At 36.4% G+C, this 14,330-nt stretch overlaps 1 protein-coding gene across 1 annotated transcript in view; it reads right to left on the bottom strand.

The window, feature by feature from the left end:
- Positions 1–303: 303 nt before the first annotated feature.
- HHATL (hedgehog acyltransferase like) overlaps positions 304–14,330 on the bottom strand; it is a 63,574-nt gene continuing 49,547 nt past the window's right edge. The window contains exons 10-12 of the mRNA XM_073677228.1: positions 10,731–10,932; positions 1,640–1,781; positions 304–553 (exon numbers count right to left, since the gene is read on the bottom strand). Coding sequence (XP_073533329.1) covers positions 432–553; positions 1,640–1,781; positions 10,731–10,932 — 466 coding nt within the window. The 3' untranslated portion in view covers positions 304–431. The remainder of the gene's footprint in view (positions 554–1,639; positions 1,782–10,730; positions 10,933–14,330) is intronic.

Raw genomic sequence — 14,330 nt, 5'->3', positions numbered from 1 at the left:
CAGACCTAATACTTATTACAGCAGAGGATTTGTTACACTTGCATCCAATCTAGACATCTAGCAGCATTATCCTGATAGTGTACTGAAAGGATTGTCTGGACTGGACACAACTGTAGCAAACCCTCAGCAGTGACAAGTATTAGGTCAGGAAGGGTTTCTAGCCTCGGATAAACAATAGTTTCATTCAATGACAGCAAACAGAGATCTTCAACATAATGAAAAACTGAAATACAAAGTTGCATGTGATGATGAAGATAAGTCTGGACGCCGGCCCTTTAAATGATTACACATCTTGATACAAAGTAACAGAATTCGTCCTTATATAAAATATTTATTGGTTCTGGGCTGAGGTTTGCGGCTCCTGCACAGGGAGCGTCCTGCAGCGCTGATCTACGGGGGTGTCGGGATCCGGGGGGTCTTTGGATCTGGGGTCAGGCGGCTTTCAGCTTCTCGTTCCTCTCCTCCTCTATGGCCAGGACGCGCTCCCTCTCCTTGATGAGCTGAACTCCGCAGTACGTCACAAATAGGATGGACAGCGTGCTGACCGGGAAGCCTGGAAGCAGAGGAGATGCAGGGCGTCAGGGGTCATTTCTACCTCATCCCCCCCAAACACTGCTGTGGGGGTCTTCAGGCTTCACAAGCGTTGGAGGGCATGCAACACGTTCCAGCACAAAGTAGGCACTGTCTATAGGAGTCTACGGTAGTCAAAGAAAACACCGCCTGTCTCCTAAGAATCTCAGGCTGCTGCACTATATCCCCCATGCTTTACACTGCAGCTTTACTCCATTAGCAAACAAATATGACCAGTTATTTGAGAAATTCTGAAATTCAGCCCAACTTCCATCCTCCATGCTTTGCACTGCAGTTGTGTAACATAACGGCATAGTTATGACCAGTGAGTCCAGGTTAGTCCCCATAGGATGCTCTGCACCAGGGCCGGACTGCTCATCTGGCCAATAACAGGTGGGCCGGTCCTGCAGGGGGCCGCAACCCGTTTCATAGTATTCGCATCCTCCGGACACAGATACCGTTAACAACTGTCGCGGAGCCATAGTGACCCCCGATCTGGAGAAGTGGAGGGGGCAGGATGGACCAGTGTGTTTTTAAATCTCAGCTCTGAATTTCAGTCCCTGTCTAGTCCATGCTTTACACTACAGCGCTGCCTTTTCAGATTGTCTCAGGAGGAAGTCGGGATGTGGAAAGATGATTTTCATCACAGTAAGGACAGAATGATTATATAGTGACGATAAGCTGAATATCAGATTAGCAGGTGCAGCTATAGGGGGCGCGGAGGTGGTGCCGACCCCCCCGAGTTGTGGAGAACGACTTCTGTATAAGGATTTCAGTGTAGGTTAAAATTGGCTTGAACTTTGCTGCCATCTAGTGTCCAAATAGTAAAATTACTAAACGCATTGTGCAATATTAAAGGGGTTTTCTTATGAAAGGCGTCTAGACACCATAGAGGGAAGCCTTAATCTGGATCAACGGAAAAAATATTGAGTACTCCATGTATTATAGGCTCATAATTCATATAATACTAAATATAACGGTGACGTTTCCCCCTTGCGAGAGTCGGACATACAGTGACCAGCTGCCATATATACAGACGCTACCATGTATAAATACACCCGTCACTCACCTGTGATCAGAATCCTCTTAGCCACCAGCAGAGCGAAATCCAGACTGTTCAGAGCTAAGATGTTGTACAATATAATAGCCCAGAAGTTCGCAGCCCCAAAAAAGCCTCTGATTCTCCTAGACATCGACTCCGGCAGCTTCGCCTAATAAGACAGCGGACATAATATAAGTTACCGGAAATTACCGTCAGTCATAAAGTTCTATATCTCCAAACTGTTCTCACATCAACTGCTGAAATCTACTATGTAATATAAGACAAATACAGAGCTGGAAACCGTCAGCAAGCAGGATTATAGCAGTTATATTCTTGTACATAGGGGCAGTATTATAGTAGTTATATTCTTGTACATAGGAGCAGTATTATAGTAGTTATATTCTTGTACATAGGGGCAGTATTATAGTAGTTATATTCTTGTACATAGGAGGCAGTATTATAGTAGTTATATTCTTGTACATAGGGGACAGTATTATAGTAGTTATATTCTTGTACATGGGAGCAGTATTATAGTAGTTATATTCTTGTACATAGGGGCAGTATTATAGTAGTTATATTCTTGTACATGGGAGCAGTATTATAGCAGTTATATTCTTGTACATAGGGGCAGTATTATAGCAGTTATATTCTTGTACATAGGGGCAGTATTATAGTAGTTATATTCTTGTACATGGGAGCAGTATTATAGTAGTTATATTCTTGTACATAGGGGCAGTATTATAGTAGTTATATTCTTGTACATAGGAGGCAGTATTATAGTAGTTATATTCTTGTACATAGGGGACAGTATTATAGTAGTTATATTCTTGTACATAGGGAGCAGTATTATAGTAGTTATATTCTTGTACATAGGGGACAGTATTATAGTAGTTATATTCTTGTACATAGGAGCAGTATTATAGTAGTTATAATCTTGTACATAGGGACAGTATTACAGTAGTTATATTCTTGTACATAGGAGCAGTATTATAGTAGTTATATTCTTGTACATAGGGGCAGTATTATAGTAGTTATATTCTTGTACATAGGGGCAGTATTATAGTAGTTATATTCTTGCACATGGGAGCAGTATTATAGTAGTTATATTCTTGTACATAGGGGCAGTATTATAGTAGTTATATTCTTGTACATAGGAGCAGTATTATAGTAGTTATATTCTTGTACATAGGGGGCAGTATTATAGTAGTTATATTCTTGTACATAGGGGCAGTATTATAGTAGTTATATTCTTGTACATAGGGGCAGTATTATAGTAGTTATATTCTTGTACATGGGAGCAGTATTATAGTAGTTATATTCTTGTACATAGGGGCAGTATTATAGTAGTTATATTCTTGTACATAGGAGCAGTATTATAGTAGTTATATTCTTGTACATAGGGGGCAGTATTATAGTAGTTATATTCTTGTACATAGGGGAAGTACTATAGTAGATATATTCTTGTACATAGGAGCAGTATTATAGTAGTTATATTCTTGTACACAGGGGCAGTATTATAGTATTTATATTCTTGTACATAGGAGGCAGTATTATAGTAGTTATATTCTTGTACATAGGGGACAGTATTATAGTAGTTATATTCTTGTACATAGGGAGCAGTATTATAGTAGTTATATTCTTGTACATAGGGGACAGTATTATAGTAGTTATATTCTTGTACATAGGGGACAGTATTATAGTAGTTATATTCTTGTACATAGGGGGCAGTATTATAGTAGTTATATTCTTGTACATAGGAGGCAGTATTATAGTAGTTATATTCTTGTACATAGGGGACAGTATTATAGTAGTTATATTCTTGTACATAGGGAGCAGTAATATAGTAGTTATATTCTTGTACATTGGGGGCAGTATTATAGTAGTTATATTCTTGTACATAGGGGACAGTATTATAGTAGTTATATTCTTGTACATAGGGAGCAGTATTATAGTAGTTATATTCTTGTACATAGGGGGCAGTATTATAGTAGTTATATTCTTGTACATAGGAGCAGTATTATAGTAGTTATATTCTTGTACATAGGAGCAGTATTATAGTAGTTATATTCTTGTAGATAGGAGCAGCATTATAGTAGTTATATTCTTGTACATAGGAGCAGTATTATAGTAGTTATATTCTTGTACATAGGGGCAGTTATATTCTTGTACACAGGGGCAGTATTATAGTAGTTATATTCTTGTACATAGGAGCAGTATTATAGTAGTTATATTCTTGTAGATAGGAGCAGCATTATAGTAGTTATATTCTTGTACATAGGAGCAGTATTATAGTAGTTATATTCTTGTAGATAGGAGCAGCATTATAGTAGTTATATTCTTGTACATAGGGGCAGTTTTATAGTAGTTATATTCTTGTACATAGGGGGCAGTATTATAGTAGTTATACTCTTGTACATAGGGGGCAGTATTATAGTAGTTATATTCTTGTACATAGGAGGCAGTATTATAGTAGTTATATTCTTGTACATAGGAGCAGTATTATAGTAGTTATATTCTTGTACATAGGGAGCAGTATTATAGTAGTTATATTCTTGTACATAGGAGCAGTATTATAGTAGTTATATTCTTGTACATAGGAGCAGTATTATAGCAGTTATATTCTTGTACATAGGGGCAGTAATATAGTAGTTATATTCTTGTACATAGGAGCAGTATTATAGTAGTTATATTCTTGTACACAGGGGCAGTATTATAGTATTTATATTCTTGTACATAGGAGGCAGTATTATAGTAGTTATATTCTTGTACATAGGGGACAGTATTATAGTAGTTATATTCTTGTACATAGGGAGCAGTATTATAGTAGTTATATTCTTGTACATAGGGGACAGTATTATAGTAGTTATATTCTTGTACATAGGGGACAGTATTATAGTAGTTATATTCTTGTACATAGGGGGCAGTATTATAGTAGTTATATTCTTGTACATAGGAGGCAGTATTATAGTAGTTATATTCTTGTACATAGGGGACAGTATTATAGTAGTTATATTCTTGTACATAGGGAGCAGTAATATAGTAGTTATATTCTTGTACATTGGGGGCAGTATTATAGTAGTTATATTCTTGTACATAGGGGACAGTATTATAGTAGTTATATTCTTGTACATAGGGAGCAGTATTATAGTAGTTATATTCTTGTACATAGGGGGCAGTATTATAGTAGTTATATTCTTGTACAAAGGAGCAGTATTATAGTAGTTATATTCTTGTACATAGGAGCAGTATTATAGTAGTTATATTCTTGTAGATAGGAGCAGCATTATAGTAGTTATATTCTTGTACATAGGAGCAGTATTATAGTAGTTATATTCTTGTACATAGGGGCAGTTATATTCTTGTACACAGGGGCAGTATTATAGTAGTTATATTCTTGTACATAGGAGCAGTATTATAGTAGTTATATTCTTGTAGATAGGAGCAGCATTATAGTAGTTATATTCTTGTACATAGGAGCAGTACTATAGTAGTTATATTCTTGTAGATAGGAGCAGCATTATAGTAGTTATATTCTTGTACATAGGGGCAGTTTTATAGTAGTTATATTCTTGTACATAGGGGGCAGTATTATAGTAGTTATACTCTTGTACATAGGGGGCAGTATTATAGTAGTTATATTCTTGTACATAGGAGGCAGTATTATAGTAGTTATATTCTTGTACATAGGAGCAGTATTATAGTAGTTATATTCTTGTACATAGGGAGCAGTATTATAGTAGTTATATTCTTGTACATAGGAGCAGTATTATAGTAGTTATATTCTTGTACATAGGAGCAGTATTATAGCAGTTATATTCTTGTACATAGGGGCAGTAATATAGTAGTTATATTCTTGTACATAGGAGCAGTATTATAGTAGTTATATTCTTGTACATAAGGGCAGTATTATAGTAGTTATATTCTTGTACATAGGGGGCAGTATTATAGTCGTTATATTCTTGTACATAGGGAGCAGTATTATAGTAGTTATATTCTTGTACATAGGGGCAGTTATATTCTTGTACACAGGGGCAGTATTATAGTAGTTATATTCTTGTACATAGGAGCAGTATTATAGTAGTTATATTCTTGCACATAGGGGGCAGTATTATAGTAGTTATATTCTTGTACATAGGGGGCAGTATTATAGTAGTTATATTCTTGTACATAGGAGCAGTATTATAGTAGTTATATTCTTGTACATAGCGGCAGTATTATAGTAGTTATATTCTTGCACATAGGGGGCAGAATTATAGTAGTTATATTCTTGTACATAGGGGGCAGTATTATAGTAGATATATTCTTGTACATAGGAGCAGTATTATAGCAGTTATATTCTTGTACATAGGGGGCAGTATTATAGTAGTTATATTCTTGCACATAGGGGACAGAATTATAGTAGTTATATTCTTGTACATAGGGGGCAGTATTATAGTAGATATATTCTTGTACATAGGAGCAGTATTATAGCAGTTATATTCTTGTACATAGGAGCAGTATTATAGCAGTTATATTCTTGTACATAGGAGCAGTATTATAGCAGTTATATTCTTGTACATAGGGGCAGTTATATTCTTGTACACAGGGGCAGTATTATAGTAGTTATATTCTTGTACATAGGAGCAGTATTATAGTAGTTATATTCTTGCACATAGGGGGCAGTATTATAGTAGCTATATTCTTGTACATAGGGGGCAGTATTATAGTAGTTATATTCTTGTACATAGCGGCAGTATTATAGTAGTTATATTCTTGTACATAGGAGCAGTATTATAGCAGTTATATTCTTGTACATAGGGGCAGTTATATTCTTGTACACAGGGGCAGTATTATAGTAGTTATATTCTTGTACATAGGAGCAGTATTATAGTAGTTATATTCTTGCACATAGTGGGCAGTATTATAGTAGTTATATTCTTGTACATAGGGGGCAGTATTATAGTAGTTATATTCTTGTACATAGGGGGCAGTATTATAGTAGTTATATTCTTGTACATAGGAGCAGTATTATAGTAGTTATATTCTTGTACATAGGAGTAGTATTATAGTAGTTATATTCTTGTACATAGGAGCAGTATTATAGTAGTTATATTCTTGTACATAGGGGGCAGTATTATAGCAGTTATATTCTTGTACATAGGGGGCAGTATTATAGTAGTTATATTCTTGTACATAGGAGCAGTATTATAGTAGTTATATTCTTGTACATAGGGGGCAGTATTATAGTAGTTATATTCTTGTACATAGGGGGCAGTATTATAGTAGTTATATTCTTGTACATAGGGACAGTATTATAGTAGTTATATTCTTGTACATAGGGGGCAGTATTATAGTAGTTATATTCTTGTACATAGGGAGCAGTATTATAGTAGTTATATTCTTGTACATAGGGGGCAGTATTATAGTAGTTATATTCTTGTATATAGGAGCAGTATTATAGTAGTTATATTCTTGTACATAGGAGCAGTATTATAGTAGTTATATTCTTGTACATAGGGGGCAGTATTATAGTAGTTATATTCTTGTATATAGGAGCAGTATTATAGTAGTTATATTCTTGTACATAGGGACAGTATTATAGTAGTTATATTCTTGTACATAGGGGTCAGTATTATAGTAGATATATTCTTGTATATAGGAGCAGTATTATAGTAGTTATATTCTTGTACATAGGGGGCAGTATTATAGTAGTTATATTCTTGTACATAGCGGCAGTATTATAGTAGTTATATTCTTGTACATAGGAGCAGTATTATAGCAGTTATATTCTTGTACATAGGGGCAGTTATATTCTTGTACACAGGGGCAGTATTATAGTAGTTATATTCTTGTACATAGGAGCAGTATTATAGTAGTTATATTCTTGCACATAGTGGGCAGTATTATAGTAGTTATATTCTTGTACATAGGGGGCAGTATTATAGTAGTTATATTCTTGTACATAGGGGGCAGTATTATAGTAGTTATATTCTTGTACATAGGAGCAGTATTATAGTAGTTATATTCTTGTACATAGCGGCAGTATTATAGTAGTTATATTCTTGCACATAGGGGGCAGTATTATAGTAGTTATATTCTTGTACATAGGGACAGTATTATAGTAGTTATATTCTTGTACATAGGGGGCAGTATTATAGTAGTTATATTCTTGTACATAGGGGGCAGTATTATAGTAGTTATATTCTTGTACATAGGAGCAGTATTATAGTAGTTATATTCTTGTACATAGGGGGCAGTATTATAGTAGTTATATTCTTGTACATAGGGGGCAGTATTATAGTAGTTATATTCTTGTACATAGGGGGCAGTATTATAGTAGTTATATTCTTGTACATAGGAGCAGTATTATAGTAGTTATATTCTTGTACATAGGAGTAGTATTATAGTAGTTATATTCTTGTACATAGGAGCAGTATTATAGTAGTTATATTCTTGTACATAGGGGGCAGTATTATAGCAGTTATATTCTTGTACATAGGGGGCAGTATTATAGTAGTTATATTCTTGTACATAGGAGCAGTATTATAGTAGTTATATTCTTGTACATAGGGGGCAGTATTATAGTAGTTATATTCTTGTACATAGGGGGCAGTATTATAGTAGTTATATTCTTGTACATAGGGACAGTATTATAGTAGTTATATTCTTGTACATAGGGGGCAGTATTATAGTAGTTATATTCTTGTACATAGGGGGCAGTATTATAGTAGTTATATTCTTGTACATAGGGGGCAGTATTATAGTAGTTATATTCTTGTATATAGGAGCAGTATTATAGTAGTTATATTCTTGTACATAGGAGCAGTATTATAGTAGTTATATTCTTGTACATAGGGGGCAGTATTATAGTAGTTATATTCTTGTATATAGGAGCAGTATTATAGTAGTTATATTCTTGTACATAGGGACAGTATTATAGTAGTTATATTCTTGTACATAGGGGGCAGTATTATAGTAGTTATATTCTTGTATATAGGAGCAGTATTATAGTAGTTATATTCTTGTACATAGGGACAGTATTATAGTAGTTATATTCTTGTACATAGGGGTCAGTATTATAGTAGATATATTCTTGTATATAGGAGCAGTATTATAGTAGTTATATTCTTGTACATAGGGGGCAGTATTATAGTAGTTATATTCTTGTACATAGGAGCAGTATTATAGTAGTTATATTCTTGTACATAGGAGCAGTATTATAGTAGTTATATTCTTGTGTATAGGGGGCAGTATTATAGTAGTTATATTCTTGTACATATGGGCAGTATTATAGTAGTTATATTCTTGTACATAGGGGCAGTATTATAGTAGTTATATTCTTGTATATAGGGGGAAGTCTTATAGTAGTTATATTCTTGTACATAGGAGCAGTATTATAGTAGTTATATTCTTGTACATAGGAGCAGTATTATAGTAGTTATATTCTTGCATATAGGGGGCAGTATTATAGTAGTTATATTCTTGTACATATGGGCAGTATTATAGTAGTTATATTCTTGTACATAGGGGGCAGTCTTATAGTAGTTATATTCTTGTATATAGAGGAAGTATTATAGTCGTTATATTCTTGTACATAGGGAGCAGTATTATAGTAGTTATATTCTTGTACATAGGGGGCAGTATTATAGTAGTTATATTCTTGTACATAGGGGCAGTATTATAGTACTTACATTCTTGTACATAGGGGCGGTATTATAGTAGTCATATTCTTGGACATAGGAGCAGTATTATAGTAGTTATATTCTTGTACATAGGAGCAGTATTATAGTAGTTATATTCTTGTACATAGAGGGCAGTATTATAGTAGTTATATTCTTGTATATAGGAGCAGTATTATAGTAGTTATATTCTTGTACATAGGGACAGTATTATAGTAGTTATATTCTTGTACATAGGGGTCAGTATTATAGTAGATATATTCTTGTATATAGGAGCAGTATTATAGTAATTATATTCTTGTACATAGGGGGCAGTATTATAGTAGTTATATTCTTGTACATAGGAGCAGTATTATAGTAGTTATATTCTTGTACATAGGAGCAGTATTATAGTAGTTATATTCTTGTGTATAGGGGGCAGTATTATAGTAGTTATATTCTTGTACATATGGGCAGTATTATAGTAGTTATATTCTTGTACATAGGGGCAGTATTATAGTAGTTATATTCTTGTATATAGGGGCAGTCTTATAGTAGTTATATTCTTGTACATAGGAGCAGTATTATAGTAGTTATATTCTTGTACATAGGAGCAGTATTATAGTAGTTATATTCTTGCATATAGGGGGCAGTATTATAGTAGTTATATTCTTGTACATATGGGCAGTATTATAGTAGTTATATTCTTGTACATAGGGGGCAGTCTTATAGTAGTTATATTCTTGTATATAGAGGAAGTATTATAGTCGTTATATTCTTGTACATAGGGAGCAGTATTATAGTAGTTATATTCTTGTACATAGGGGGCAGTATTATAGTAGTTATATTCTTGTACATAGGGGCAGTATTATAGTAGTTACATTCTTGTACATAGGGGCGGTATTATAGTAGTCATATTCTTGGACATAGGAGCAGTATTATAGTAGTTATATTTTTGTACATAGGAGCAGTATTATAGTAGTTATATTCTTGTATATAGGGGGTAGTATTATAGTAGTTATATTCTTGTACATAGGGGGCAGTATTATAGTAGTTATATTCTTGTACATAGGGGGCAGTGTTATAGTAGTTATATTCTTGTACATAGGGGCAGTATTATAGTACTTATATTCTTGTACATAGGAGCAGTATTATAGTAGTTATATTCTTGTACATAGGGGGCAGTATTATAGTAGTTATATTCTTGTACATAGGGAGCAGTATTATAGTAGTTATATTCTTGTACATAGGGGCAGTATTATAGTAGTTATATTCTTGTACATAGGGGGCAGTATTATAGTAGATATATTCTTGTATATAGAGGGTAGTATTATAGTAGTTATATTCTTGTACATAGGAACAGTATTATAGTAGTTATATTCTTGTACATAGGGGCGGTATTATAGTAGTCATGTTCTTGGACATAGGGGTAGAATTGTTTGAATGTAATTTTATGGCAGTAACCCAATGCTATAAATTACCTCTATGCTTGCAAATGGTTCCAGCTCAAAAAACTTCTGTACCCAAAGCTCAAAATTCAGACCAAAGCAGTTGCAGACAGACCAGATATAGACGATTTCACATGGGCCAAGCCACAGAGTAGTGACTATGAACGTGGCAATAGTGGCCACCAGTTCTTTCTTTATATTATCATGATTCTCACCGAGGTAGTCGTAGACATATCTGTGTAGAAGAAGACAGTGTATAAACAATGCATCACCCATATACATAATCCTTCTATGACCTGTAATGGAGATTTTTTTTTTGAAACCCCTTCTTACCCACTTTTTTTCTGGCATACATGAGAATGTATTAATGTTACATACTGGAGCTGATATATGTTCATTTTCTATTTTTTTTTTAATTTAAGAATAAGGGGTTATGTACATGCAATGTGTGTCGTCGCCATAGAGCAGAAAACGAGGACCTTATTTTTCTTTTATTTGTGCTTCCCTCCCTTAGGGGGGTTGTTCTTCTTATATCTCCACAGTATGTGTTTATTTAGGGGGTCTATATTCTCTAGTCAAAAAGTTTGGACACCCCTGTTGCTGTGATGGTTTTCCTTGTTCTTATTGGAATGTGCACATTGTAGATTTAGACTGAAACGAGTCAAGAAGGAGTTTAAGAAACACATGCGACACAAGCCAGAATATGTGTTATTCTTCAGAGTACACCCCCCCCATTACTTTGATGGCGGCTTTTCATCCCCCTTGGCATCTCTCCGTAGCTTCATCAGGTCATCACCTGGAAGGCGCCAGCATTGAAGGAGTGAAGGAGTTCCCAGCACCAGACCAGACAAGTAGAAACTTTCCGCTCGCCTTTTCTGCATCTTACAAAGACATTATGGTTAGTACAAAAACTCAAACATTGTCTCATCAGAGCACAGAACAGATTCCACTGATCTGATGTCTGGTCCTTGTGTTTTTCGGTCTATATAAGTCTCTTGTTGTTTACGGTCCTCAGTTTGTGACTTCTTTGCAGCAATTTGACCATGAAGACCACTTCTTGTAGTCTTTGCCAAACATGTGATGTTAAGATATGTCTTCTACTTGATGTCTGTGCATTATTTTTGAGGGCTGTTATCGGCGGTGCTGTCAGTTTGTAGTTTCGGAAGCTGGAAACTCTGATGAACTTATCCTCTGCAGCAGAGGTATTTCTCGGTTTTCCTTTTCTGGGACACAATGAGAGACAGTTTCAGCATAGTGACTGATGGTTTTCATGACTGCACTTAAGGATACTTTCAAGGTTCTAGCAATTTTCAGGAATAACTGATCGTCATGTCTTACAGTAACGATGGACGGTCGTTTTCTGTACCTAGTTGAGTAGTTCTTACCATGTTTTGGCTTAAAACAGTTGTGGTTTTGGGGATCAACACTGTATGGACCTCTGAACCAACACTTTCTGATGACTGGTGATTCTACAAATGAACTCCTGACAAGGCGACCTGTCCATTGGCAGTCATTCCCGGTGACGATCTGATGAAGCTGCTGAGATGCCAAGGTGGGGTGTAAAGCTTTCATCAGAGTAAAGAGGGGGGGGGGGGCGAACTGTGAGAAATCTAAGGAGTAACACATATTCTGACTTGTGTCACATGTGTTTCTTTACTCCTTGCTTTCATATGCGCTCCACCCTTTGTGGTTTTGCTGCCTTCAGTCTGAATCTACAATGTGCACATTCCAATAATAACACGGAGAATTCTCACAGTGTATAAACCTTTTACTGTAATGTATTTATGGAATCTGATGTCTGTTTATAGAGGGTCTGACTTGGGGAAAGCTTTAGTTTAGGGGATTGGTTTGGGGTCTGTATTTAGTTAGGAAGTCTGATTTTGGGTCTGCATTAGAAGAGTTGAGACTAGGTCTGGATATTTGAGGGAATATGTACGTGGAAGGGTCTGCATATGTTTAGGGGGTATTAGTTTTAGGAGTCTGTATTTATTTCGAGGGACCCTAGACAGTACTAGTTTAGGTGGTCTGGGTTTGTATTTACAGGGTCTGTATATGTTTAGGGGGTCTGGTTTGATGTTCTGTATTTTAATGGTCCTGTCTGCGGTCTGTATTTATTTAGGGGGTCTGGAGACAGTATTATTTTAAATGGTCTGGGCCGGTGCGTAACATCGCCTATTTCTGCTGGATGTGCGATACAATCCGTATTGCGGCGCAGAGATCCACCGAGTCCCTGCATCACAATACACACAGCCAGGCAATCCGAGGCCGGCAGCTGACATCGGCAGGGGGTACATGGCAGTGACGTTATACGTCGCCCATAGCAAGCAAGCCAATGTCAGCTGGCGGCCTCTGTGCCTGCTACAGATAAGGATGTGGCGCAACGTGGGACCAGGGGAAGGTGAGAAGGATGGTTGGGTTTTTTTGTGTAAAGGAACAGTGGGAACATATACAGTGGGTACAGAAAGTATTCAGACCCCTTTAAATTTTTCACTAGTTCATTCTTTTTTCTCATTAAAGTACACTCTGCACCCCATCTTGACTGAAAAAAAAACAGAAATGTAGAAATTTAGTTTATTGAAAAACTGAACTATCACATGGTCATAAGTATTCAGACCCTTTGCTCAGTATTGAGTAGAAGCCCCCTTTTGAGCTAGTACAACCATGAGTCTTCTTGGGAATGATGCAACATGTTTTTCACCCCTGGATTTGGGGATCCTCTGCCATTCTTCCTTGCAGATCCTCTCCAGTTCTGTCAGGTTGGATGGTGAACGTTGGTGGACAGCCATTTTCAGGTCTCTCCAGAGATGCTCCATTGGGTTTAGGCTCTGGCTGGGCCAGTCAAGAATGGTCACAGAGTTGTTCTGAAGCCACTCCTTTGTTATTTTAGCTGTCTGCTAAGGGTCATTGTCTTGCTGGAAGGTGAATCTTCGGCCAAGTCTGAGGTCCAGAGCACTCTGAAAGAGGTTTTCATCCAGGATATCTCTGTACTTGGTCGCATTCATGTTTCCTTCCTTTCCAACCAGTCATCCTGTCCCTGCAGCTGAAAAACACCCCCATAGCATGATGCTGCCACCGCCATGTTTCACTGTTGGGATTGTATTGGGCAGGTGATGAGCAATGCCTGGTTTTCTCCACACATACCGCTTAGAGTTATCACCAAAAAGTTCTATCTTCATCTCATCAGACCAGAGAATCTTATTTCTCATAGTCTGGGAGTCCTATATGTGTTTTTGAGCAAACTCTATGCGGGCTTTCATATGTCTTGCACTGAGGAGAGGCTTCCATCAGGCCACTCTGCCATAAAGGCCCGATTGGTGGAGGGCTGCAGTGATAGTTGACTTTGTGGAACTTTCTCCCATCTCCCTACTGCTTATCTGGAGCTCAGCCACAGTGATCTTGGGGTTCTTCTTTTACCTCTCTCACCAAGGCTCTTCTCCCACGATTGCTCAGTTTGGCTGGACTGCCAAGTCTAGGAAGACTTCTGGTGGTCCCAAACTTCTACCATTTAAGGATTATGGAGGCCACTATGCTCTTAGGAACCTAGAGTAATGCAGAAATTCTTTTGTAGCCTTGGCCAGATCTGTGCCTTGCCACAATTCTGTCTCTGAGCTCCTTGGGCAGTTCCTTTGAGCT

The sequence above is a fragment of the Phyllobates terribilis genome, unplaced genomic scaffold (genome assembly GCF_046119375.1).
Source record: "Phyllobates terribilis strain yellow unplaced genomic scaffold, ASM4611937v1 Scaffold_4__5_contigs__length_816908805, whole genome shotgun sequence".
In the NCBI taxonomy this organism is placed as follows: Eukaryota; Metazoa; Chordata; class Amphibia; order Anura; family Dendrobatidae; genus Phyllobates; species Phyllobates terribilis.
This window is presented reverse-complemented; position numbering and strand designations above follow the sequence as displayed.